The following is a 27799-nucleotide window of genomic DNA, read 5'->3' on the forward strand; positions in this document are numbered from 1 at the left end:
ACACACCACCTTATACAACAGAGTCCCAGTCTGTGACTAGAATTCCTTGGCTAGAGAATAAGATGAGCAACAACTTCAGGCAGGGGGCATGGATACTCATGTTTCACATAATGGTGAGTTTATCCTAAACAAGTGCACATTTACAAATTCCTATAGAGTGACGTACTTCTGTAAGAGTAACCCTGGGCCACGTCAGATTCTGCAGACATAATTTACTTTTTCTGTTATATCTGGACAGTACATTCATATTATACATGCAGGAAACTAAGAGCATAACTATTGAAGTTATGACTAAAGTGCGAGTCCGACTATGGCTGCAAACATTGCTCATTGAAACACAGTATCTGACAATTCTCTCCAAATTTAACACTCCTAACAGCTCTTGCTTGAACCTCAGGGGTCTCTAAATTGGAAAGTACATAAAATTGATGATCCTTGTCTTCAAAACCTCCAACACGGCTGGAAGTATTTTATGTGGTAGAAACAAAGCTGTCTAATAATCCTGTACTTCTATTTTTGGTCACTTACACATTTGGGAATTCTGTCTATTCACACAGGCCCATTCAGTGCTGTTTAGAAATTTATTTGGGTAGTCTTAACAGATTGACACACACATATACTTACAATTCTTTCCCATTATAAAACCCTAAGACAAATATTTCAAAATTATTAGTATACAGATGAAGCCTGTGTCATTGAAAATAAGAATCAAGAAGCATTGTTATTCTGATTAATGAGTTTAAAACTCATTAAACAACAAACCAAACTACACCAATGTGAGCCGAGAATGGTTTAAAATACACACAGGATTTTTAGTAACTGTCCATTAAAGCAATAAGTTACCAGAAAATACTTTCTTCAGCTATAAGGTAATGGCAACTATATAACTTTCATTAAAAAAAGATAAAAATGCACTTACACAGAGCTGTAGGAGGCAGCTATGCCACATATGAACATGTGCACATTTTTCTGGCCCAAGTCCAAAATCTGAATTTTGTCCATGCTGATTAAGATAAACAGCAAGTTCCTTAAGCAGTTTAAAAACAAACAAAAAACCAAAACCACCACCAAAGAAATACATGACAAATAATTAACTGGTTCTGGATACGTTTCAAATCCAAACCAGCTGATTGGAACAGAAGGCAGAAGAGAAGGACTGACTGATTCCAGAAGCCTTCGTGGATGTGCTCTTCTGCCCCACAGCAAAACACTGATGCGCTGGAATGTTAAAGACTGCTATCAAGATGGATTAATTCCAGACTGAAAAGTAGGAGGGCATACCTGGCTTTTTAAATATCTGTTAAATATTTGGGCACAGGCCACAAAACAGATGGAGCAGGAGACAAAAATTAGACATCAGACAATTCTAGTCAAGTGAAAAAGATGGCACAGAAGTTCCAGTGTCTCCCATCTGATGGATGTCATATCTGAAAATAAAAACAACTCCTCCAGGAAAAAGAGATAACTCTTTTATATATCAAAGCTAAGGTAGCTATTACAGCTGCCAATTTCTGTTCAAGATTACAGGACTGAAGCTGAGATCAGAAATAAAGCCAGGCTGAAGTGAACGCAGATAATTTTAAACTAAACTCAGTTACCCAATAGCTTCAAAAAAGTAGCAAGCTGAAAAATTGCTGCTCTTAGATGTAACAATCCAAGGAATGACCAAAAGAGGTGATAAAACCATGCTTAGGATTTAGAACTTTTTATTAAACAAAAGTAAATGAAAGTTCATAGAGGACCTGAAAAGAACTGGAATAAGGAGTGATGATATCATTAAACAGAGCCCTAGGAGACAAAGAAAATCTGAACGCAAGCAGGACAAACTCAGGTCTTTGCAGTTCAGAAGCTGAGACATTTATCTTCTCTGATAAATGATTTATCTGAAATCAAGTTCACAGTATTGTTGTATGTAAGGCTGCATAAGCAGCTGGTTTCCTATCACTCGTGAGAGCGATGTGTCATGGGATAAGATGTATGAAGAGATGCTTCACAGCACCTGAAAGCTGCAGCCAAACCACCTTCGCATCACTGGGTAATATGACTGTAAAACAAAAATCTATCCAGGTGACTGCATCATTACCAGAGGGGACAACTTCTGTTCACCAGCTGCCTTAGACAGTGACTTGAAAACCTGCTCCATTCACAATATTCTCCTTTGACTGACAACAGTGATGAATAGTGTCCTGTCCATCGGTCCTCAAGGCCTCAAACACAAGGATGGAGACCTGGAATTCCAGCTATTTTGTGTTTTGGGGTTTTCTGGATAAATGATCTGTTATAATTTTAGATGCAATACTCTGTACTTCCTACTGCAAACAATTTTGGGTTTTCTTTTTTTCTTTTTTAATTTGACAGCTTTAAACAAAAAGAAAACTGATCAGTCCAGCAGTAGCAGAACCAGAGGAGGTCCCCCACAAACTGCAGACCCACCATTCCTCCACACAAACAGCAAACAAGGGCACAGCTGCTGTGGAGCACTTCGAGAAGGGGAGCAGATCCCTTGGCCACAGCAGGTGCGACCCCTTCCCTTCTCAGTCACCTCTAAACAATGTGTCCCTGTTCCTCCTCCAAGTGTCCGAGTCACACAATTCTAACAGAGGTCTCCCCATCACACGACAAGTTTGCCCCAGCCTTGTAACAGACTGTCCCTCGTTTTAGTTGCGTGGAAAGTGCATGTTTGGTCACACAACACCCTGTACCCACCACGTGAGCCATACACAGCCACGCCCCCCAAACCACATCACTTGCTTCTGATCAAGCTCTGTGATGGGACATATAAGCAGCCTGCCACATGATGCAGCCTGCACATTCACTCTTAGCACAAGACTAGAGATCTGTCTGTCCTCTTTTACGTGGTATGTGCATTTCAGCCACAAGAGAAATACATTTCTGGTTGTGTGATGGCAAAGATGCTGCAAGGTCATTCAGAAAGAGTGGCAGGTCCAGATGAACTCATTGGGCAGGCCAAATTTTGTCTGCAGATCATAGGATGAACTCTCAATTGAGAATACTGTAAAATAATTTTCCTCACGTAACTGATCTGAACAAAATCAATGACAATTATTAAGTTAAACTAATGATATGTCTATATCACAGCTGCTTTTTCACAGAGACTTTCAGTTGGCTTTGTACAACATAATTCAACATCAAAATCAGTCTGGACAAAGCACAGGATTTCAGCATAGGCCTATTTGTCTCAATTCTCAGAGCTTTATTCGCATGTTGAAAGTTAACCTGAGTACTTACGCTATTTTGTGGACATATTCTAAAAGAAGTGCTCAATTCTTAATATTAATTTTCCTAAAATTGGAATTCCAGAGCAAAGAATTAATTGCTGTGAATTTGCTATTCTAAAATAATTTCCAAATTTGAGTGCAACTAAATCAAACTATTGTATCTACATATATATAGTTTCTGTTCCAAAAATGAAGAAAAGTCACTTAAGAACATAGATCTATTGTAAAAGGAACATTATTTGTTTTAATTAAAAAAAATATCATGTGGTAAATTAATTATTCTTCTAAAGAACTTCTTCAGTAATATCATCCTTCCTTTTGGAATAATTAATGTACACAGAGAAATGAGGCTAGACTATTTCATACTGCAAGACAATAATTAGAACACAAGAACCACTTAAGGAAGGAAAGGCTCAAGCCTCATACCACTGGAATGGATCTTCAGCCTGGGCATTTGATGTGAGCAATTGTTCACCAGTAAAAAGCACACAACCACTTAGAGATCCATTCTCCTCTGCAATTTATTTCAGGAAATAGAACTCTGCTAGTTACACCTGCTGAGCTATAAGATGTTCTGCCAATAAGCAGAGTTTATGTTTGAGGATGCTACATTTCAGCCAAGAAATAAGCTTTGCAGCCAAGAAATAAGCTTTGTAACCCAAAAATTCTGTGCCAGAGAGTCTGTCATGTTTCCTTGACCTGAATCTTTTGGATTGTGATGATTTTTGACCACCATAAATACTGAAAATTTTGCTCTGTTGGTTTTGCCAAACTGACTAAAAGTGGAAAGAGTAAAATAAAAATAAAAAAATAAGGGCAGCTATAAAGTATAAGTGTGGAAGAGATGCCATTTCTGGCTTAAAGAAAACCATGTACTTATCATCATTGTGCAAACCACCTCAATGAAACAGACTACAGCATTTGCTCCTTTTTGAGTTAAGCTCTGCAATTTCTAGTGTAAAAATTGAAACCTTGATTTGATTAGGATCAGAAGTTGTTGCTGACTATGTATTGAAACAGTTCTAATTTCTTAGAGGGGTATTAGACCACCTTTCACAGTGGTGCCTATTCAGGATCAGATTCTTCACTTAGATTCAAGCCAATTCCTACTCCTCCACCAACCAAAGAATAAGTCTGACAGAATCATTCTCTTGCAATGTTAGAGACAACAGTCCAAAGGGAAAAAAATGTCTGGACCTGACTGAAGAACAAGGAAGGTTAACACAAGTGCTTTATTTCATAACTTCAAGAAAAATATATGAAATTTCAAGCACCCCAGTAGACTGAGATTATGAGCTGAAGCAAGTGGAATCATCTTTACATGCTTTAAATTAACCTCCTCAGAAGTGCCTTCACAAGAACAGTGCCATAAAAATTCAAATTAACTGTAATTTCTGTATGAACAGAAAGTCTGCACTTAATATTGGTAATTTACAACAGATATCTTGTAAATCTTTCACAGCACTCTACAACTTCAGGGTAGCATTAAAAGCATATTTCTAAGCAGTTTGAAGTCTAATCCACAAGGAGATTGCTTATCTACAAAGCCACCTGCATGCTGTAATTTAAAGTATTATGCTGAGAAAGGAGTCTATAGAATATTTTAAGAGGCTTTTCTTTAAAAAATAACTTTGTGAACAGTATTAAAGTATCACACAACTTCCCCACCCTCAACTAGTGAATCGCCCTCTGCTAACCTTAGGGGGAAAAACGATTATTTCCCCATATATTTGCCTGTTGAACAGTGGTTTAACTCAATTCCTTCCTTCCATATAGCTCTTTCCATTTCTCTCATTGTTTCTCCCCCCATTATAGATTTTTTTCTCACTCTGTTGATCCTTACAGAGAACCACCTTCTCCATCGCAGATGGCAGTTTCCAAATCATTAACAGAGCCAGAAAACAGTAGCAGGAATACTAGCTACTTTAGGAAAGTGCATGAGAAGCAGTTAAGCTTTCTAGCATCACACAGCTGGGTCCGCTCAAACCAGTATAACTGATATACTGGGTGAGCCTGGAGACAGGCGATTCCCTGGGAGCACACCACATGTTCAAAGACATTTAATTTCAAGTGTCTTAACACAGCACTGCTTAGCAGCTGAGTTGCCATAATTTATTGTGTATGGACTCAAGCCACCCAGGGGCAAGATAAAATGGTGGCTTAACACATTTTACCTTGCTATTGGGAGTGGTTAAATACATAGGCATAGCCAGCTCTGATCATCTGCAAGAGATCATTAAGGCATCATAATTGACCTTTTTTTATTTAAGGCTCCCATTCAAAATTTTAAGTGGAAAATTGTTACAAGCCATTATAGAAATACTTATGTTCCTTAAAGAATTCCCTTAAAGAAACATCTGATTGCCCCTCTCATCTGTGTAAGTCGCCAGCCTAGGTGTTGACACGATATAGTCTTGACTGTTGTAGAGCCTCATCCTGGGATCTCTGTGTGCTATGCATGTGTAGGGCCATAAAGCATCCGCTCACGTGCGCCTACAAGATGTCAAGAGCAGCTTGTAAATCACTGCACATCCTGGTGCACTCCTGCACGGGCACTGACAGCATCCAGCCTGTAATGAAACACTGTCAAAAGACTGTCCCTTAAAGGATAAAGTCTAAGATGAAATTCTGGTCTTGCTGTGGTCACTGGGAATTTTACAGCAGACTTGTAGACAGCCAAAATTTCATTGCTATTTTTTAAATAAAACAAAAAATGCAGAGGACATATGCATTAACTGCAAAAAAAAAAAGCTTTAGATCAAATATGACTCAAAATGCAGCATCTGACAAAAAAAAACCAAAAAACAAAACAAAAAACCCACAACACCCTAACATCAGGCATCCCTGGGAAGGGTACCAAGAACAAGGCAGCCAATCATTTTGCCAGCATCTAGAATTGTGGCACACCCGCATGCTGAGCCCCAATATGCAACTTACTCTCCACATCTGAAGGTTGCAACAGAGTAAGGTGGCTAACTTAGCTACTCCTAAGAGACCAGCCACTTTAAAAGGAGACACTAGAAAGGCTGGGACTCTTCAGTTTACAGAGAAAAGAAGGATGGGGGGAATATGACTGATGCCTACAAAACTGCGAAGGCAGCAGATACAGTGAATGCAGAACAGTTCTTCCACAAATCCTGCAATACTAGGCACAGGGAAGGCCTGGTGAACTTAGCAGATCAGTTTAAAACCAAGGAAGGACAGCACTGCTTTGCACAGAGCACAGTGAACATCTGGAATTTGTTGGCACAAAGTTGTAGAGACAGACAGGACAAGCACATTCAAGAAGGGACTCAGCAAATTCATAGACAAGTCCACAGACACCAAATGAAATAAGCAGGGACACTCTCCAACAATTGTGGATACTGGTGGAATATTAGGGAAGAGAGTGGCAAACAGTCATCTGGCTTGCATGAAATTGCATTTCCCTGTGGATGCAGACACGTTACTGGATTAGATGGTCCACTGGTATGCCCAAGCTGGACATTCAAATACTTAGGCATACTGTTACAAAGCAACAACAAAATCCTTTTTTTTTTTTCTTCCAGAAATACAGACCTTACTAGGAATTTTGACCAAATTCAGCCTGGCTTATGCAGGTCAATAGGAGTTGCAGCTTTTTAAGACAAGGTTGCTGTTAGTCTTTGTAGGGGAAATTCAATGGATCATTTCAGACTGATGCATTGAAGAGGCAAACAGTCACAAGTATTAGACACATTTATTCCAGTGTTTCCACTCCAGTTTCAATCTATTTCAGCATATCTAATAGGCAGAGCCTGAAGCACAGCTTGTAAAGCTTATCTTGATAAACAACAACAATGTAGCACCAAACAATGTTGGTCTCCTTAGATTATATGAATTTTGAGCTTGAAATTTTGAATGTTTGCTGTGTTGTTTTTCTGGCTTACCTTCACTGCACTGAAGCAGAAAGCATATAAGACAATCAGAACCACAAAGCTTCGGGAAATGCTGTATAGTGCAGATACAAACCCAGCAGCAGCTGAAATGTAGATATCACATGTTAGTTAATTTCTTCTTAAATGAGAACATGCAATCAAAAGAAAAGAAAAAAATGAAACAGCTCTTGCATCAGGAGAGGTATAGAGATTAAAATCTGTTATCACAAGGCTGGTTGTTGAGAGAACACCTTCAATGTCCCAAATAAGCTCACAAACCTGTTTACAACTAAGACTGAAAGCCTGATTATGTGTGTTTTCCATTGACTTGAGGTCCTACACTACTGCTTTTTTTACTGAATATTGTTTTGCAAAATATCAGTGTGCCTTTTCATGTTGCTACTAAGGAGGAATGACATTATCTACAAAACTGGCAATTTTCTAGTCAAATTCCATGTGGAATTTTCCTCCTTCCCTTTGCTCCTGAGACATAGGCTCTGGTATGATCCAAAAGCATCCCAACTTGCTCGGTCAACAATGATTTGCACCATATTTAGATACACGGACAAACTTAAAGGGAGAGAGAAGGATGCCAGCTGACCTCCTGCTATAATCTCCCTTGAGAGCTTCCAGAAGTTGGGTAGGAAAAGCTGTCAGACAGAATTAGGAGTTCAGCAGTCTCAACAATGGAGACACAGGGGCTGCAAAACTGTGCTCTAATTGAGTTCAACACACACTGGAATCATTAATGATAGGATAAGGACTTTATCCAACACATTATTTCCTCCAAGTCTACTATGATATTTATGAGACAAAAAGCAAAGAAAACCTGTATCATCTGTACTAGTTTTAACCACTTGCCAAAGGCTATGTCTACAGTAGCAAGCAGTATGACATAGTAAGCATGGGTCTGTGGAATGAGAAGTGCTGAGGATGTCATATCCATGATATGCATGTTTGAGATGCCTTACTGCATCTCTAGCCTGGTCCTACAGATTGCATGCTCATTAGTATTGGCAGTGCAATAAGTACACCCTTTACAATGCAACTTTTTTTTTTAAGCTTCATCCAAATAGAATCCAGTTTGCATACTCCAACTTCATTCCATGATGCAAAACAACACGTGGTAAGTGGGAACAAGAAGGAAGTTTGTTTCTAATACAAACTAAGATGACAGCATAGATGCATCCCAATCTTCTGTTACTTAAGCTATAATGAAAAACAAAAAACACCACTACCAACAAAAAAACCTGATGCATCGTCTCTCACAGACCTTTTCATCTCTGACTGAAATAACACCAAAAAAAAAAAAATCACAAACCCAGTATCTTGTGAACATGCCTTACTATGGAAGAACACAAACTTTTTTTTATTTTTATTTTTTAAATAGAGTTTTAACAGAAACATTTTTTTAAAAAGTTTTTCTTTTTTATTAACATAGTAAAGATTCACATCGGACATGCCAGAAAAGACTTTGATGTCAACCACATTCTGCAGCCTACAGCACAACTTGTATACAATTTGTCAAAAGAAAAAAGAAATCTAATCAAAGGAGTCTTATTGGTATTCATGTCATTGCGTATTAAAGCTCAAACAGCTATTGGTATTCATCTAACAATGTGCTTTAAAACATGCAATAATATACTCTAAGGTCATAAGCCCACAAAGTGATAGCCCAGGCTGCAACTGGTTACTTACCAGAACCGCCAAAAAGCAACATGTCTATTTGCTCCAAAAGATATATACAGAAGGTGTTGATTTGGGGGAAAAGACCAAGAAGAGAAATTGCAGGAAAGCAATATAAAAACACTAAAAAAAAAAAAAAGTTTGTTAGAACACAGTCATACCTCACAATGTACGCAGAGGAGAGAAACATGCATCATACCAGAATAAGTTGTTGTTGCAATATATTCTGAAGATTACTCAAGTGAACATACCTTAACAGCAATGATTACACTTTCCTTCTCATGTATTCAAAATAAATTATGCTACATGTAAGAAACTAAAGCTCAGAGGTTAACTTTAAGCTTTATTTTAGATAAAAGCAGTAGCAGAAAAAACAGCATTATGTAGCCTCCTTACTGCTTCTCAAATACTTTCAAAGTTATAGTTGTTCTATTTAAAGTACAGAAAGTTTAATTTAAGACTTTGGAACTTCCTCCTTACATCTGAGCTGGTTCAAGCACAGGTATAACAATTCAATATAAACAAACAAAAAGTATTTTAATGGCTAAGATCCTAAGTATCTTGGCTACCATAGCATCCTGCCTCTGCCAGCAATCAACAGCAGACACTTAAAGCAGCACATAAAAATGGGACAAACCTATAGTGAAACTTCCCCAGAATGTTTCCCCAGCTTCCAGCAGGATAGACCTTGACTTTGCAGTAGTGAAAGAACATTAAAAACAGTAAAGAAACTCGGAATAAAACCCAGTCTGATATCTTTACATAGTCTCTTTCTAAATAAAAATGCTAATTTAAATGGCTGCCTTACAGTCAAGTAAAAGCAGGAGTCATAATTCAGGTAGTTGTGCTACTAGTCTTACGTTCTGTTCATTTCCATTCACTACTCCTTCCCATCTATTTACTCCTAGCTCCACCCTAGAAAATGCCAAGCACAGTTGTCTAGCAAAGCATCTGAACGCACACTTGACCCATGTCTCCAATACTGTCAACTTTCAAGGAGACATGCCCACATTTAATCATATTCTTACTGCTTCATTGTACTAGAACCAGAATGTTCTGCATGGTGAATGACAGAGGTGTGTGTCAGCCACTACTCCTTGTAAACAAGTACGTATTTGTTAGTTTACATACTAGAAGACTGCAGTTTCCTCCTATTCATTCTCATAAAAAGCAAATTAAACAAATCACTAGTACAACTTATGGACCCTTCTCACCCCAATCAAGTTTTAAGAAGGTAACAATAGGATTTGTGTTCTCTGTTGAATGCTAATTTCACATTTTACTCCCAGCTCTTCTTACTAATACATCTTATTCTAAAATAAAACAATACATCGAGTTTGATCTGACAGCTTTCATCATATTATACACTACTGCTATCTAATATTGTAAATCTTGCTGAGGAAGTCAAACACAGGAGAAAAAACAACATACTCAAGTGTTAAACACAGACAGGGCTCACTTAAGTATACTTGCATTCACAATGCACCGTTCTTCATGACTTCCTGCCGCTGGCACAAATTATACATACATAAGAACATGAGGAAACACCGTCGTTTTAATCTTTGACATGCAAATGCCATTATTAATCTCCTCTTCCTTTACTACTCTGCTCTTCTTTCAGATATTCCACCAAGGCATACCAAGCCAAGCAAGGACCACTCGAAGACAGACTACTGCATGACAGCAAACTGCCCAGCAGACCATGTGGACTCGCCATGCGATTAACTGTCCAAAAACTCACTGCTGAAACCCACAGGAGATCTTGTTCCTCAGGCAAAGGACTTGCAGAACTGTCAGATCTCATCTTAGACTACTGACTTACAGCCCAAATAATTGCCTTTGCTGTAGCAACCTCAGAAAAAGCTGAATAAGAGCAAGGGAAAGAAGGACAAGGCCAGAGACATGATACTGTTGGTACACCAAAATATATAGGGGTGAATGTAAGCAAGGAGGGAAAAGCTGCTTGACTACAGCAGTGTCCTCACCTCACCCTCCCTCTATTAATACCTTGAATAATCCTAACAACTTCTTTAGCTGAGGTAGCTTTGTTTATCTCATCCTGCACAAAGGACTATACCAGAGAGGAAAATAAACAGTTGTCACTTTCAAAAGGACTGAATTTAGGAGCAGTAGTTTCCCTTGTGGGAAGCAGACAAAAAAAAAGTAGCTGATTAATCAGTTGGAATTGCATTATGAATTCTAGCGAGAATTTGTGTAAGCATCACAGATTTCCATACAGAACAACACCTTTAAGCATCTCTTAGTGCTCCAGCTCTTATGTGAGCTGCTGGCATTTAGCACTGCAGTTTGAAGGTTTCCTCTAAATGAATACCTACCAGATAAGTGTAGGCAGGAAACACAGATTTTGACTTTGGAAACTTTGGGTCTTTTGAGAAGCGTAGAATGGTAACTCAATGGTAATGTCACAGCAAACATTTTAGAAGTTTAGAATTTATTTTTTTTTTTTAAAAAGAAGATGTATCTGAGTACTAGTCCATTTGCTGTGTAATAATACATACTTTTTCACAATGAAAAAAAAAATGCATTATTTCAGTGAGAAATAGGCTTTTTGTTCTCCCCCTCCTGAGCATAGTAGAGGGTAACACTCAGAGAGGCTTTCTTCCCCTGACAGAAGCTCAGTCATTGCTGAAAGTAGCAGGCAGAGGACTTGCTATCACAAATCTTTGCCACTACTTGATACTTACTCTTCTGAGATGTCTGCGAAATAATTTCACTGACTTATCTAATGCTTAAATGGTTTCATCACAAAAGCTGTCGTACATTAAGTGTGTAACTACTTTTGTGACTAACCACACCTGTAGCACCTCGTGATTGAGGTTGGCTCTGTCTGTGCACTTATTTGCACTACATATGTTAATCTAGCAAAAACATCAACTGAAATAAGGAATTCAAGATGAAAACCATAGTTAGAATGAATTAAAGCCATGATCCCCCAACTAATAAATCAATAGCAGAACCACCATCAATTTAAAATAAAACAGAATCACATCCTAAATATATTGCTTGCAAACAAACGGACCTGTTAAAAGCCACATTTCTTCAGTAATTAGGTCACACATTTAACAAGTTTCCACTGATTTTCTTTTATAACCTTGTTTCAAGACTTTTATGATAGTATGCTATGCAGCATCACAGTAGTTTCTTGGTAAATCCTGTCTATGATTTCCATCACTTCAGCTTCCTTCCATAGTAAACACCTGAAATAGAAAAAACTTTTCCTTTCCTTGGTACTTGTAGTGTATAGTCAAAAATCCCTTGATTTCCCAACATATCAACTCTGAATACTACAATAAATCATGAGTAAAATAGAAATTAAAAAGTCACCAGAGGATGACAAACTAGTAAAATATCAAAAATACCTAGCAAATGGGAAAACCCACAAAAGCAATAGCAACACTTAATTGGTATTCAGCGGGGCCAACTTCCCTCCCAACACAATTCTATACCTTCAGTGCCTAAGGGAATCTGTACTCAAAAGTGCAGCAAGATGCCGGAGGATGCTGCCTGCCATGGCTTAGGGAAGTAGCTGTACTGTGAACACTTGCAAGGATTGGTGGCAGCCAGGAGCTGGGACTCCCATAGAGACAAAGCAAGGAATTGCCAGAGCGCGGCACCAAACGTCATTTGAACAAATACACCCACAGATGCGCCAGCTCCCAGAGCCAGCGAAAGAGGAACGTGGGACAAGCAAAGGGAAATGGTTTCTTCTCCCTCCCTTGTTAAACAGATGCCAACTGAGGAGACGAGCCTGTATTTCCTCTCCCCCCTACCCCCTCCAGGCTGTTTCAAGAACCTGCTCCACCATCTCTTTTGAGGCCAGCCAAAATTAGCACATTTATAACCACACTTTTTTCTTATACTGGTTGCTATAGTTTTTCATTTATCTCTATCCCAAGAGTCATTTAAGATTCTTGTTGAATTATTTATCAGCATTTTTACTGTTCACCTTTGACAGGCAGAGAAAATAAGATGTAAGAAGGAACTTTAATGAGACCAAAGGAAAGTAATGAAAGAAGCTAATGAAAATAAGTGAGATGCAGGTCTTCATTATTCCCCTGTTTCTGGCAAGAAGGATTGGGAGTCAATGAACCCATATGAAGGACCAGAAGGCTTTCCTAAAAATAGTGTGCTTTTCAGGCAGTAATAACCTGACTTGAGCAGAGCAAAAAGCAAGTACAACAGCCACAGGTGAACAAAGACCTCAAAGGTCACACACTCTGTATCACAAAGTTTTTTTCCTGTACTACAGTAAGGTTTTCCTCATTCTAAATTCACAAACCAATAAGTTGTCTTTGGTACACAATGACACAGCTCTTGGGAGGTTTTCACAACTTTTACAGTAAACTTAAAGTTTTCTACTTCATACTTAACAATGTTGCACTACTTGACCAGAGTCCAGTGCAGCACTCATATCCGTGACACATTAGGGCAGCATCACAGCTACAGACCACAGGTGTGCAACAGGAAGAAGTGTCCTGATAGAACGGGGTATTTCCAGCTGTGGCCATGAATTAGTGACAAAAGATCATCTGTTCCATTTTGGGGCAATACCTGAAAGTCCTCAGCCACCTCAGGACATGATTCCAGAAGGAAACAGACTGGAAGAGCCACTGCAGAGTGGCCGCTCCACATTAACTCATCACATGGACAGCAAGATTAAAATAAAACAAGAAAAAACATGTTCTTCATGAGCGGAAGAATGTCCATCTGAAGACTTGGCACGGATTAGCTTCCAGGCATTAAATTTAAAAACTCGGCTTATTCTGTAGTAACTGCTCCGTACAGACAAGCCCTTACAAAGATTAACTGCATTTCACAGATGATGTCTTTTGCTAATAACATCAGTGACTGTTAGTTTTCTATAGAGACTTTTCTATGAGCCTCATTTCATTAAGAACTCCTTCTACGTGAGGGAAGGTTGCCAGCTGCCCCCCACACTCGTCTTAAGTCATTCCAAATGTTTCTATCAATTTAACTTAGAGCTGTGCCTCCATAACATGCATTTGATTGCCAACATGGGAAAACGCAGACTTCCCTGGCTAACACTTAATTCATTTTTACAGTCCTAGGAAAAATATTGACTCACCTATTACATGGTCTCTGGCTGACTGGAGAGATCTAGGCGAAAAGAGCTTCAAGCCATACATTGTATAAACTGGAGGATTTGTGTCTTTAGATCCAGCATCTAGCAGCAAAATAAGGCCACACAATATACAAAAATATACAGGTCTGCTGTACGTGATGATTTTATTGTGCCCCTGGGGAAAAAAAAAAGAAAAAGAAAAAAGTGTTTGAATTTTGTATTCACTGTCCTACTGCATGCACTGCATTAATCTGGAGAGAGGGTCAGGAGTCAGATAAAATATTTTAATGACTTATACATACTAATTAATAATAAAAATGTCACAAGGTATTTTATCTTCTCCAGAGAAGACTTTCAAAAGGTACGAAAAGCAGTTAAGACTAAATCCAGCAATCATTTACACTGGACCTTTCAAAACACACTAATTGCAGAAGTCATCATTTTCTGTGGAGGAAAAAAAATCCCTCAATCTGTCTGAACCTGTCTTTTCAATAGAAAAAGAATTTTTCTCTATTTTACTTTTATTTTAATGAATGTGCGCTTCAGGTAGCTTGGGGTGGAGTTTTTTTGGTGTGTTTTTTTTTTACTTCATGAAATATAAAATTAATTTTTAATTGCATCCTGGGAAGTAAAAAAAATAACAGAGCACCTCTTAGGTGCAATGTGAGGCATGGAGATTGGTGGGGGTTTTTTGTACCAATACAATTCAATTTTTTTGTTGATTTGAACCACTTGACAGCAAATCAGTGTTCCTCCTGGAGGGGGTGACACTTAGCAGCAATTTCTGGTCTGCCTCTCATGCAGCACTTGGAAATGATGATCCAAAGAAATTAATATGCAGAAGGACCCTTATCTTACATCTTTCATACACATCTCTCTCGTGATTAATTCGCACTAATCCTACAAAACATTGCTGTGGGGCTGTGGGCCAAGGAGAATAACAGACGCTTAAGAAAAATCTTAATAGTTCTCCTGGTAGCAAGCTTAAGGGTAAATAAGACATTTTAAACCTGGTGAGTCAAAAGATTCCTTGAGTATGAAAAGCCAGGAGCAAAGTGACAAGGATTCAAGTTTGCCTTGCATAGACCTGCTGTGAAACTGTTCTTATTTGTAAAAATATAATTTGAGTATAATAAAAGATCATTTCTTTTGAGTCTACTTAGTGATTTGAAACAGTGGCCGTATTTGTTTGGCTGGCAGCCAAATTCGTATGTTAGCATTGCTGTTAACTGATCTGTACTCTCTTTTGGGATCAATCAGTTAACAAGGTGGCAGATTGCAGGGAACTAGCGGGCTTATACTGCAACTCACATTCATGGAATACGAATCAAGACAGACTGACAAATCCTACCTGGTGTTTAATCAGAGTTTCAATTGTACTAATGCCTTTTTTTTTTTTCCTTAAATAGGACACATGTCCATGAAAAAAAAAATAATCAAATAAGAGTTAGAAAGATAAGAATCTGACCTAAAAAAATAAATTCACTTAAAATATTACTGTCTGGCTGTTTTTAAACTTCAGTTCATATATCTTAAATATGAGCTCTGCCTTAGGAAAAGAAACCAGTAAATATTGCATCCAAACAATTGCTTAATGATTTATATCCTGATGTGCACTCCAGAACAAAGTCTATTTTATCATGATGTTACATTCTTGTCTTACCTCTTGAATTATGGAACTCATGTTTTATCTTTGCATGGTAATTATTTGAAGGCAGTTAGGTACGATGGAGTTGATGACTAGAAGTCCAGAGGTTTAGCTCCACGCACCTTTCAGTTCCAAGCAGACCACTGACATACTCAATCAGGTTTACAGTGTATATTTAACTCTTATTTCTAAATAAGTCACTCTAACCATGCTAATAACAATAATGATAGTTAGGATTGAGGAAGCAGCTTTCAAAGGCTGTCCGAACAGCCTGAAAATGTGAGGAAATCCTACCTTCCCTGTATTTCAGGCAGCGGTGGGGAACAAGACAAAATCATGAGCAGGAAGCCTTGCCTACTGTCGGATCAAGAGGAGCAAAGCGAGCGCAGCAATGCGCTGGCAAGGACACCGACTGCACAACTGTCACACTGCTTGGGATGCGCTCAAGCTGAACGAGCTTCCCAGAGCACAACCCAGACTCCAGTCCCCACACCTGGAGAACAGGCGACACAAGAAGGAGGAACTGCTGCAAGTCTTAATGCTGTATTCCACTGTCATTTACATATGTGTGAGGGAAATTATCCGGGACAGGATTGGTTTGAGGCTGAGAGTGGACACCTTCTAGAAGGTAAGATCATCGGCACGGTGCATCACCTACTGAAAACCACAGCTGGGGGATGGACATCACTTTTCTTCTTTTCAAGGTTTCAGAAAGACAAAAAAAAGCGTGAAGCCCTCTTGCGCCTGCCACCGACAGACCAAGCTAGGCAGCCCTTCACCAGAATTGGGCGTGTGGCAGTGCAACTGATCAACAAGGTATTTTATCATAGAATCATAAAATGGTTTGGGTTGGAAGGGACCTCACAGATCCTCTAGTTCCAACCCCCCTGCCATGGGCAGGGACACCCTCCACTAGACCACATTGCCCAAAGCCCCATCCAACCTGGTCTTAAACACTGCCAGGGAGGGGGCATCCACAACCTCTCTGGGCAACCTGTGCCAGTGCCTCACCCCCCTCACAGTAAAGCATTTCTTCCTAACATCTAATCTAAATCGACCCTCCTTCAGCTTAAAGCCATTACCCCTTGTCCTGTCACTACACTCCCTCATAAACAGTCCCTCACCATCTTTCCTGTAGGCCCCTTCAGGTACTGGTAAGCTGCAATTAGATCTCCCCGGAGCCGCCTTTTCTTCAGGCTGAACAATCCCAACTCTCTCAGCCTGTCCTCACAGGAGAGGTGCTCCAGCCCTCTGATCACCTTTTTGGCCCTCCTCTGGACTCACTCCAACAGCTCCATGTCTCTCCTGTACTGGGGCCCCCAGAGCTGGATGCAGTCCTCCAGGTGGGGTCTCAAGGGTGGAGTAGAGGGGCAGGATCACCTCCCTCGACCTGCTGGTCAGGCCTCTTTGGATGCAGCCCAGGACACAGTTCACTTTCTGGGCTGCAAGCGCACACTGCCGGCTCATGGTGAGCTTCTCATCAATCAATACCCCCAAGTCCTTCTCCTCAGCCCTTAGTATCTAAAGGATATTAAGAGCTCATTTTGTTCTACCAGACAAACCCACCAAATTTTGACATACAAATCCAATTTCATCTTGGTGAAACTACTCTGCTCTGCATCCTCCTTCAGAAGAATTCAAATAATGAAGCAGGATTCCTTTTATATTTTACATCTAATTTGTTCAACAATCTTTTTTTCTCCACTGATAAGAGTTTCTGCGAAAACTCTTTCTTTAAGTCTGCCAAAAAAGTCACTGACTTTCAGGCTGATGTTTCTCATGAATATGTTTCAGAAACATATTCGCATCCTACAAACACAGCATTGGTGCATCTCATTTTGATAAAAATATGGATTTTCACAAGTGAAATGAATGATTTCACAAACATTTCCATGTAGTAAAATAGCACTTTTGACTGCAAAGCACGTCGATAGGGATATTTCAGAAAGATCTCATGATTTTTCTGTTTGTGTGTGCATACATGCAAGAGGAAAAAGACAGAAGGCTTTACATAAAAGAAAAGTGCGTGTGCTCGGTTCTACAGAAAAGCTTACAGGGACAAATTAAAAATACTTTAAGTGCCTCATGGGATTTATGAAACTGCCTGTGGTAGCTACCCAGCTGAGTTAGCTATCTGCTTTGGCAGGTAATGGAACCGAGACAATGAAGTTATGCAAGCGATTCTGTAAATCTTATGAAAAGCATGACTGTTACCTTTCAGAGCTCAAATGCCTTTGTAAACCTGAGCTAGATCCTGAGCTACATAGGTGTTTTATGAAGGACTTACAGACAAGCTCTCCTGATGCTTCTCTATAGCCATTTACAACAGACACAGCCTTTATTGCCCAATCTGCTGCTGCCTCTAACAATTATCAAGAAACTCTGCAGTCAAAGCCACCTGTCTAAAACCTCAAAATGCACACAACAAGGATGTCATCTATCTCTGAATTTAATACCCTGCAGTCATTGGCACCCCCCTAATATTCTGCTGTTAAACTCATACAACTTACACTCAGGATGGACTTTATTTTCTTCTCCCCACCACTCCAGTGAGGAAGCTGTTCCTGAATTTCACCATCCCAGAACCACGTACCCCCATGTGAACAGTAACTAGAGGCCACCAGTTCCCAACAGACCAGAAATGGAAAGGCTAAAGCACGGTCTGACAGGAAAATTAGGCTCTCATTGTATAGCAGGCAGTACTACTAAACCTGCAGCCATGGTAAACATTGGTACCCAGCATTAGGTATAGAACCTGGGTAGTTCCCGCTTAAACACCAAAGCTGATCAAAACAGAACTATTATCGCAATTCAATAAAATAAGTAGAAATTAATATAAATTCAAAACATTAGCTGACTTAGATAGGTTCTTCTCTGTATACTGAAACTCATGCATTATCACAATGACAGCATACAGACAATAGACAGTGATCAACTCCGAGACCCTGGCTGTCACAGTATGGTATGGGGGAGGCAAGAAATAATCTTATCTCCAATAGAATTGTACCAGACTTTATAGGGTTTACTCAGCAGGCTCTTCCTCAACACCAGGAAGTAAATACACTGGCACTCGGAAGGACTTCAGAACAAAAGCGTTCTGCATCCCTAGGCACTGTGCTTTCTGAATTCAATAGATGGTATTTTAAAGCAGATTCTTTCAAAATGGTATAGGCTAGAAATGACAAAGTCACATCAAGCAGTAACAAAGTCTGCATGTGAGAGATAGGGAAGAAGTTTGGAACCTCCTTGGCAGGCATGGATAACATAAGGCAGTAACAGCTACTCATGGATCCAAGAATAGAAATTAATTCAGTGTGCAAATCTGTGGCTCACGATGGTTTGTTTCACACTGAAAAAAATCTCATCTGCATTTTCATTCATGGGCTTGGTACTGATCATTCTTTAATCCCTCTGCTGTTCTGCATCCTCACATTAACATCAAGAGATGTTATTCTCTTTAATTTTAATGCAGCCACATGAATTATGAAACAGTACACGAAGTATGTTTTCTCGCCTTCTTGTTGTCTTATTTTTTGTGGCACTTACTAGCTCAAAGCAAGCCTTTACAAACACTTATTGTGTTAAAAAGATATAATGTAGAAATAGCTAGTCTTCTATTTTAACTTGACCTATAATGCCTCTCACCTTTAAAACCCTCCGTGGAAAAAGCCTCTAAATTTTATTTCCATTGGAGTTCATACGCTGCACCAAAAAGTTTGCAAGAAAATGTTCTTGATAAACTAAATTCTAGGAAAGCACATGGAAGATGGGAATACAATAATATTGTAATAATAAAATATATTGAATAATACTTGCAACGGTATTGTGGGAGGTTGAAATGCAAACCCGGATTCTGCACAAAAAAAAATGTTCTAGTTAAACTTCATTACCTACTTTGTCTTTAATACTATAAAAAATATGGGCTAGATAGGTTTATAATGAAGTTTTGATTAAACTGTTTGCCACCCACTTTAAACAAATGTACACACTGCTAATGCCTGAATAATTGCAAACTATCTGATTACAGTTCACATTATTATGTCTAGACATGTGCATGTTGAACTGACAAATAACATTATTTTAGTCCCCAAAAACCCCAACTTTTTACTGAGGTAGGACTATTTCTTTAACATATTGAAAATATCACCCTACAATGTGTAAGTTGCTGTTTATTAGCCTTCCCTGCTTTGTATGCAAACAGGTATTTCCTGTGAATGCATTATAACCAAACAATACCATAAGTTCACCCCATAATAACTGGCGTGGAAAAGAAACTAAAAGTTTTCTGAAATCCATCTCAGTGAAATGTGCAGCATACAGTTGTAAATAACCTCAATTTCAAGTTCAGCCTGTATTTCTAGCCTCTAAACTAACAAAAATAATTGCTCCCTGCCAAAGGGAAATAAACCAGCAGACCTGCAGTTTTCAACATGCTGGTTTTGAACCCTGAGGGAAGAGGGGGGGGTCCTAAAAAACATTCAAAGAGCTAAGTAAGAAACGTGAGCAACTAATCAGTCAGTGTAAAAGCAAGCAAGGGACCTTGTGACTACTGAAATGTCTCCCAAGATCCACAAATCAAAACGGCAGAGACACTGTGACAGGTGGAGGAATCAGGTTGCAGTTGTAGGATAAGGCTCCTAAACGATAATATAATGTCCTCCTATAATGAAGACAGACTTGGGTAAGGAACTGGTTCCTTGCAAGGTGATTGCCACTCTCAGAGCTCAGTTTCTCAGATATGTTCAACAGGCAAATAGCAACCAGCAAATATCTTTACAGCCTGCATTTGCCCACCAATTTGGCCACTTTTTCAGGACACAAGCACAGAAAATGTGATCATGTTATGACAAAGGGAAAACACCTGTGCCATTTGATGAGCTAATAATACTATTGAGAAATACATCTACAATACCAGATTTTAAAAAAAAAAAAAAAAAAAATAAATCAAAATCAATCCCCAATCTCAAAAAAAACCCCAAACAAAGCCCCAAATGACCAATGACTGAGGTGATAATCTGGAACTTCTGTTGTTTTCAGTCACTGTTTCTAAAGGAAAGCAAAGAAAAAGCTTGTCTGATGCCACAGGATTGAATTTCAGCAAACTAGTCCAGATGCATTTGTTTTTACTGCACATTTTAGCTTAAAGACAAAGCACTTTTCTAATAGCAGTTATAAATTCAATTAGCTTAAAATTAACTAAATGTAGTACAAAGTCTCAAAATCACAGACATCTTCCTCATTTTCAGAGATCACCTAGAACACCAAACTACTTAGACCTGTGTTTCACTGAACAGCCAACTGTTTCACAGTACACAAGTGAACATAAAGGAGAAAGACTTGTTCTACTGGCTGAGACTTACATGTATTGGTGAAGCAGGATCAGGCTGAACGCTCTAAAAACAAAACAGAAAAAAGAAGTTTGCGTGCAGGATTTTGCCTTCGTAGAAGTTAGAATTCAGCAATTGGACATGAACTTGCGTTCTACCTTTAGGAGAGAATACTGGCAGCTGGCCATCACGAGGCAGAACAACAGAACCCAAATGTCTTTACAGAAGCCTTGATTCAGAGTCAGGAATCCAAGAAGTGAAACAAGAACTACTAGAAGGACAGCAAATACATTCTCCTTTATATCTTCTGTCCTATGTGAATATAAGTGTTAAGAAAAGTACAAATATTTATATATTCATCAGAGCAAGGCAGGTCTATTTGCAACTGGTATGAACTGTCAGTTATCAGGACTTACAGAATCTGAGGTTTTGCTCCCAAAATTACATTTCTATGTTTAATGGTAGTTCACCCCTTATCCACTGTGATAACTAAAATGTATAGAAAAAAGGCAAATGTACTGAAGTCCAGCACCCTCCAATCTCACTTCCCAAATAGAATTCCACAGCAGAGCTAATTTGAATGTAGGCAAGTGTATGTTTATTGAAAAAACACAAAACAAAACCCAAACATTTTTAAGTGAGGAAATGAGACACTCATTTAATGAAAAATATATGACTGACAACAAAGAATTAGATGAAAGACCAAATTTGTCATCCGATGTTTTATTCGTTTTATCTGTTCTATTGGAACATGGAAGCTGAGACAAAAAACAATGTTAATATTCAAGCTATAACAAAAGAGTTTATCAGCAAATGCTTACCATGCAATTGAAACACAGAGATAAGGCACCACAGATAAGTATCTGCTCTGGACCTAAGTTCCCTGACTATATAGCCTAATTTCTGCAGCATGTAAAACTCAACTAATTTCTGCTGTGGAGCCCATATTAGTATATATGGCATAGCACCCACCCAAAACAGACACAGGAGAGTCAGCAGCCATTAGGTATGTAGGCTAAGGCTAACTTGTTTGAAGCTCCTAGCAGTCCAGCAGATTACCATGTCAGGTCTAATAGCAAAGGACAATGCCTGAAGAGTTGATGCCAAATGAAACTGGGAGAGATGTCAAGACAAGTAGTTTTCTCTAAACAAATAAACCTGGATGGGAACTGAAGGAGTAACTGAAAGATCTCCTGAATATCACTCTAATTTTTGTTTTAATTTATTTTTTTTTAAAGATTGGAGTACTTGGTTTACAATACCCTGGGATCCTTCTTCTACTATATTTTTGCACAAAAATCTGATGTCCTCATCAGAAAGCTCAGAACCATTGGATCCAACAGCTGAGAGTCAAAGACTATTCTATAGGCCTGGTGCTCACATGAATAAAAATCTCTGCTTGAAGACAACCAAAACCAAAACCAACTCTGAAGAAAAACATTTTCTTCAACACAAAACAACAACAAAAAAAGCATCTATCTACTCAACCTGAATATATGACACTAATACAATGCTCACTTTTTCCCTTTCTAGTGGTCTGCATTACTCTGGATGTCTGGAGCCACCCACCATAACATTACATAGAGTTGCATTAAAAAAAAAAAGCTTACCTGTCCAACAATGCCAACAAGGTAAGACGATCATACCAGACTTTAATCCATTTGCCAGGGAATATAATAAATCTGTAAAACTGCCTGTTCAGTTTCCGCTGTGCTGAAGAACATGAAGAATCCTCAGGGTCCTGGCTGGGTTGCTTTAAAAACAAACAAACCAGAAATACACAAAACACTCTTTCACATTGACATATGGCTGCCAGCAAAACAGGTGTTTAAAAGACCAAATTTACATGAAGTTTCAGATTTTTTTCTAAAATGGATGGTGGGAGCATATTTATTTTCTTCATTTGAAATTAGAAACACAAATATCACACCAGCTTAATTATTGCAGAGGGACAGAAGCTATATAAATCGTGGAGCTCAGTGATCATATGCTTTAAACATAAATACTAAATATTGATTTAAAAAATAATTATTTTTTAATCCTGATCCACTGGTGGTCTAAAGTTTCTTTTTGAAGATTTTTTTTCCCATGTGTCAGGCTAATTTCAGCACAACACAAAGCCACATGTGATAGGAAAAATTTTTGGTTTTAACAAAAAAAAAAATTTAAAAAAATCAAGTAGGCTTTAAGGCCTAGAGGCATAACTTATCAACTCTCCTTCCAGAACACAGCTTTGTTTATCTTTCCTGAGATGCTTCTAATACCACATCAGGTGTGCATCCTCAAGAACAGCAAGGGGAGGGAAAAACAAATTGCAAACAAGCATAAACAGCATAACCATCACTAGTTTAAGAGTCTCTAATCTTACCATCACAATTATAAATCCATCCTTTTGAATATTGCTTTTGCCAGATTCTAAGGCCTTTTCTTCTTGTTTGTTTGAACTACAGCATTTCAGATCTCCTCCAACTCTACACCTGCACTCCTTCACCAACATTTGTGGGGAGGGAGGCTTATCTACAGACCATCAGCCAAGCCTGCAAAGCTAGACAACAGAACAAAAGAAACCTCTGCAAAGTAGTCATTTCTTTCCAAGGTACACCAATAATTTATTTTAGGCCGGGGGGGGGGGGATCACTTATTTTTCTTTCAAGAAGAATTTGAGATTTCTAATCACTGTAATATGTTTTCAACCTCCTTCTAAACCAACCCTCCTGTTAGATAATAAATACCTATTATAGAACTCTAGCCAATGTTTACATTAGAATTATTAGTGTTAGATTAACTTGCCTAGTCAGAGAAGAGAATTTCTGTGTGAAGTAATTGATCATCATCTTGAACTGTAACCGTTAGTAAACCAGTTTTTTAAACAACCTGTCCACTTGCACAAAGGAATTGTTAAATTTTCTCTCAGATTATTGAAATAGTTTCTAATCTTCACTTTCCAGGAAAAGGAATTTTACACATAATTTACATGTAACTTAATGTATTGCTGCATGTCAGCTGGGTACCGACTCATTGATATCCTCAGCCTGCTGGCAAATGTGAGGTAGAACAGGCTAGCTTAAGCTTCAGAAAAAGAAATTCCAAGTTTACATATTTTATCTCTTGCCTTCAATTGACTACTAGTGCACAGCCACAGTGCCAGGTAGCTCAGCCGCTACCAGCACAGGACAGTAACTCACTCATGTTTCTGAGCATTCAAAACATGCGAGAGGATGTTGGGCTGTTCAGTATTCTTTCATTTATTAACAATTCCAGGTGATTTTAAAGCTGTGAGACTGATTGCAATCCATTCACCATGCTGATTTTAAAATCTAAAAGTAGTTTAGGTACTCCATTTTAATATTTCTGTTACCACTTTAAAAAGTCACTTAATTATGGAGTTGGAGCATTTTTAAAGAAAAAGCATATTTTAAAATTTAACTGTTGCTAATACTGGCACAGTTTTGTTTCTCCTGGGTCCTATTTTCTAACAGAAAGTAATGTGAAACTCAATCAACTGCAATCATTAGCTTCACTCATCTAATCTAGATTGTTCACTACAGCTAAATAAAAAAAATCAAAATGGTGACAAAGAGTCCACTAAAAACACCTGAGGATCTGATTGTTCGGTCCTCAGAACAGCTTAACTTGTACTTAACTGAGTCCACAAGTGAACATTTTGGCTCTTGAGGAACCGTAACGTCTGGATGAAGTCCATTACATGAGGCTTGCAATACTGGAGTCAGATTTTTTGATCTGCATTTCGGAAACTCTCTGATGAGCCCATAGCAACTCACTAAGTCAAATGGTGCCTCCTATCAAAAAAAGGCTCATAAAAATTCACTTCATGAATTTATATGGTGTCAGAGACAGCCTGAAACCCTAAGTTCACTGAAATCAATGACAAAAATTTTCCTGACTTACATAGGCTCAGAATTTCATGTTTAATAAAAAAATTTCAGAAACCAGGAAGTTCTGAAATTACTGCCTGGCCTTGATACAAACTTGCTATGTGATCTTGAGTAATATGCCTTACTACTTCTTAATGGTGCAGTTTTCCTGGAAGGGGCAGGGGGTGGGGGGGAAGGCATGATAATTGTTCTCTAATTTACAGGCAGTTTACAAGATTATAAATATCCAGAAAACATCTCAGCTGTTAGATGGAAGTCTCTGTCCAAATCTGAAATATACAATTCAGGACAATTTCCTGATTTTTAATTTAAAATAGTTCTTTCATACAAGTTGCTTCTAGCTTGAAGTTCCTGTGCAAAATCTAAGATGAAAGATAATTAACTGGCATTTTAAGGTTATTCATAAATATCAAACTAGAATTTGCCATGGAAGAAAAGAGAAGGTTAAAGTTATTATAAAAGGAACTGCAAAAACAGATTACAGCCTTAAGCCATTGGTCACAGACCCCAAACACTGTAAAGTTCAAGTATGTCCACGTATTACCATATAAACTGAACTCTGAGGGCCTTTTCCTTTTACCAACTGCATTGAGGAGATGGCTTTGACATTCCACAACAGACATCCAGAAGTCTGGTTGCCCAAGTCAGAAAAGTGAAACCAGACTGAGGTTTTAGGAAACAAATGAATCTGGAATAAACAATTCATACTATTAAAACCTGGTGGTGTGTCTAAAAATCATAACAGCTGTGTTCTCTTTCTTTCAAAGGAAATAAGACCGAAGATAGAGATCAGCTTTTTAGGTGATGGAGTCTTTACGTACTCCCCTAGGAGACTACGCAGTGTCAGTAGAAAGCAGCTGAATTATATCCATCAAGATAAAATACATCTTCTCCCACATGAGCAATACCAGGCAAAGTAGTATAGAAAAATCAACAAAACTGTCTCAGGAACAAACCTGCAGCAATTTTTTATAAAGCAGTTTATCAAAATGCTAGAAACTGAGATATTACAATGTACCCGTGGGCTTTCTGAAAGGGTCCTCCGTGCCACCATCAGTAGGAGCTGCTGCTGAAGCGCGCTCGCTGCTTGATCCCCGGAAGACGGTTCTTGGCTCTCTGAAGTGGTAGTACTAGAAGAGCTGAAGTGTATTTCACTGTGCACAGAGGGGAGAAAGGCAAGAGACTGTTTTAAGAAGCAGTATTTTCCTAGTAGTTCTGAAACAGTACAGGAGGAAGCTTGTAATTACATTACTGGATGGCTCACAAGATATGGAGCCTTCCACCTCCATACCTGGAATCTAGCCCAGGCCCACAAAGCAGTTAACACCCAAATTTAGATACACTTGGTCTACTACATCCAGCACAGAGAAACAGATACTTCTGCATTGTAATTATTCTCATCCTGAGATGAATACCTACAATGAATCACATTTGATAAGTGCCTTTTTCTGTCCATTGACAATAATTCAGGTCAAGATCTGCATATCTACAGAGCAAAACTCCGGGGCAGCTACTACAGAGATCCTGGATTAGCTTTCAAACAAGCTCACTTAGGTACCAAGTCTGGCCTCACCTGCATTCAGTGAGTACTAGTTTACCCTGCTGAGAACTCAGGCTACAAGAACTTCCTTCTGCCCTAGCAAGATGACAACAATACATGAGCTAATTCACATAAGGCTAGCTCAGATATCCCCTGTATTGAGCGTAAACTCACTCTGGGAGGGCCCTGAGCAAGATGCTTCCCCACACTGTTTGCTGCTTTATGTTGTAGATACAGCACTTAAACAGTTTACTTCAGGAAATCTGCACTTTCAGCAGCAATACCTGTTGGTGTGCTACCATGACATAGTCTCAGCAAGAACTATATGGAAATAAAATAATTGTTACTTGGGGAAATGATCCATTTTGAATACTTCTTGCTTATTCTCTTCCAAATGGGGTTTACACGTCAGGCACCCTGCTCTGAGCTCACTACCCCCCTGCCTCTGGATGCCTGCCTTGGGCTCTTATTACTTTCATATTTGCATGAGGTAAAAGCACCTCAGTGCTCGTGCAAGGTAGTCAATACCTATTGTTCTTATTTTCCATAAAGGAAAGACAAGCAGGAGGAAGCTAGAGCCATCTGCCTATAGTCAGTCAGGAAGTCTGGTAGGGCAGAGAATGAAACTCTCATCTTGCACACCCTACGCTTGCCCCCAAGCCACCTTGTTAACTTTAGTGAACTCAACCTTCCTTGCCTTTGGGCACCAATTCCCAAAGCCTGTCACGTAACCCTTGTTACAGCCTCGCGGCTGTTCTGCACACAACTGGCTGTTAACTGGAGCTGCAGCGTCTGGTGCTGTGCTGGGACAAGGTTTAATGTCTGGATTACTTAGAAGCAGGGCTGAAGGCCCACACCAGCAGCTTGAAACACACACACTCTTTCTCCTTCTCCCCTCCAGGACTTGCTAGCTCTGCCTGGACCAACAGGAACACCAGCAGCCTGGTGTCACCAGAGGAGCCGTCCTGCCTCTGGTCTCTGAGCCAGGTAGTCTAGTTTTTTCAAGGCCTTGATTACTATCGGGCTTGGATCCCAGATCTGATATTCACCACCTGCCACTCCAGCAGAGCTGAGTAGCAATGAGAGTGCCCCACATTCCTGACCCTAATGGCTTCCGCTGCACCCCCCCACTCCTGCTACAGACAGAAGCATGATCTGCTCCACAGTCAGGACAGCTGTTGTGTTCCCTTTGGACAGCACTAGGAAACAAGGACTTACTTGGTCCAATGCAACCCACTTGATGTCCCAGCCCTCTTAAGAACGTATCTCCTTTGTGGGTCTTGTTTAGCACCTTGCCAGCAGTCAGTAACAAAAGAGTACAGAAGGGATGGGAACAGATGCAAGATCCTGGATCTCAATCCACAAGTTTAGGCAGGCAGAAAGGGAAGGAAGGCTAGAGGCATGCCTCTCAGGAGGAAGATTCCCACAGATAAGGACTACAGAGGACAGACATGCCTTTTGGA

General features: G+C 39.2%; 1 protein-coding gene across 1 annotated transcript in view; it reads right to left on the bottom strand.

Annotated features, from left to right (window-relative positions):
• PCNX2 (pecanex 2) overlaps positions 1–27799 on the bottom strand; it is a 154290-nt gene that overhangs the window by 90165 nt on the left and 36326 nt on the right. The window contains exons 9-15 of the mRNA XM_075748702.1: positions 25815–25950; positions 22511–22653; positions 21059–21212; positions 20934–20966; positions 13929–14100; positions 8834–8944; positions 7148–7239 (exon numbers count right to left, since the gene is read on the bottom strand). Coding sequence (XP_075604817.1) covers positions 7148–7239; positions 8834–8944; positions 13929–14100; positions 20934–20966; positions 21059–21212; positions 22511–22653; positions 25815–25950 — 841 coding nt within the window. The remainder of the gene's footprint in view (positions 1–7147; positions 7240–8833; positions 8945–13928; positions 14101–20933; positions 20967–21058; positions 21213–22510; positions 22654–25814; positions 25951–27799) is intronic.

This window comes from Balearica regulorum, chromosome 3 (assembly GCF_011004875.1).
Source record: "Balearica regulorum gibbericeps isolate bBalReg1 chromosome 3, bBalReg1.pri, whole genome shotgun sequence".
Classification (NCBI taxonomy): domain Eukaryota; kingdom Metazoa; phylum Chordata; class Aves; order Gruiformes; family Gruidae; genus Balearica; species Balearica regulorum.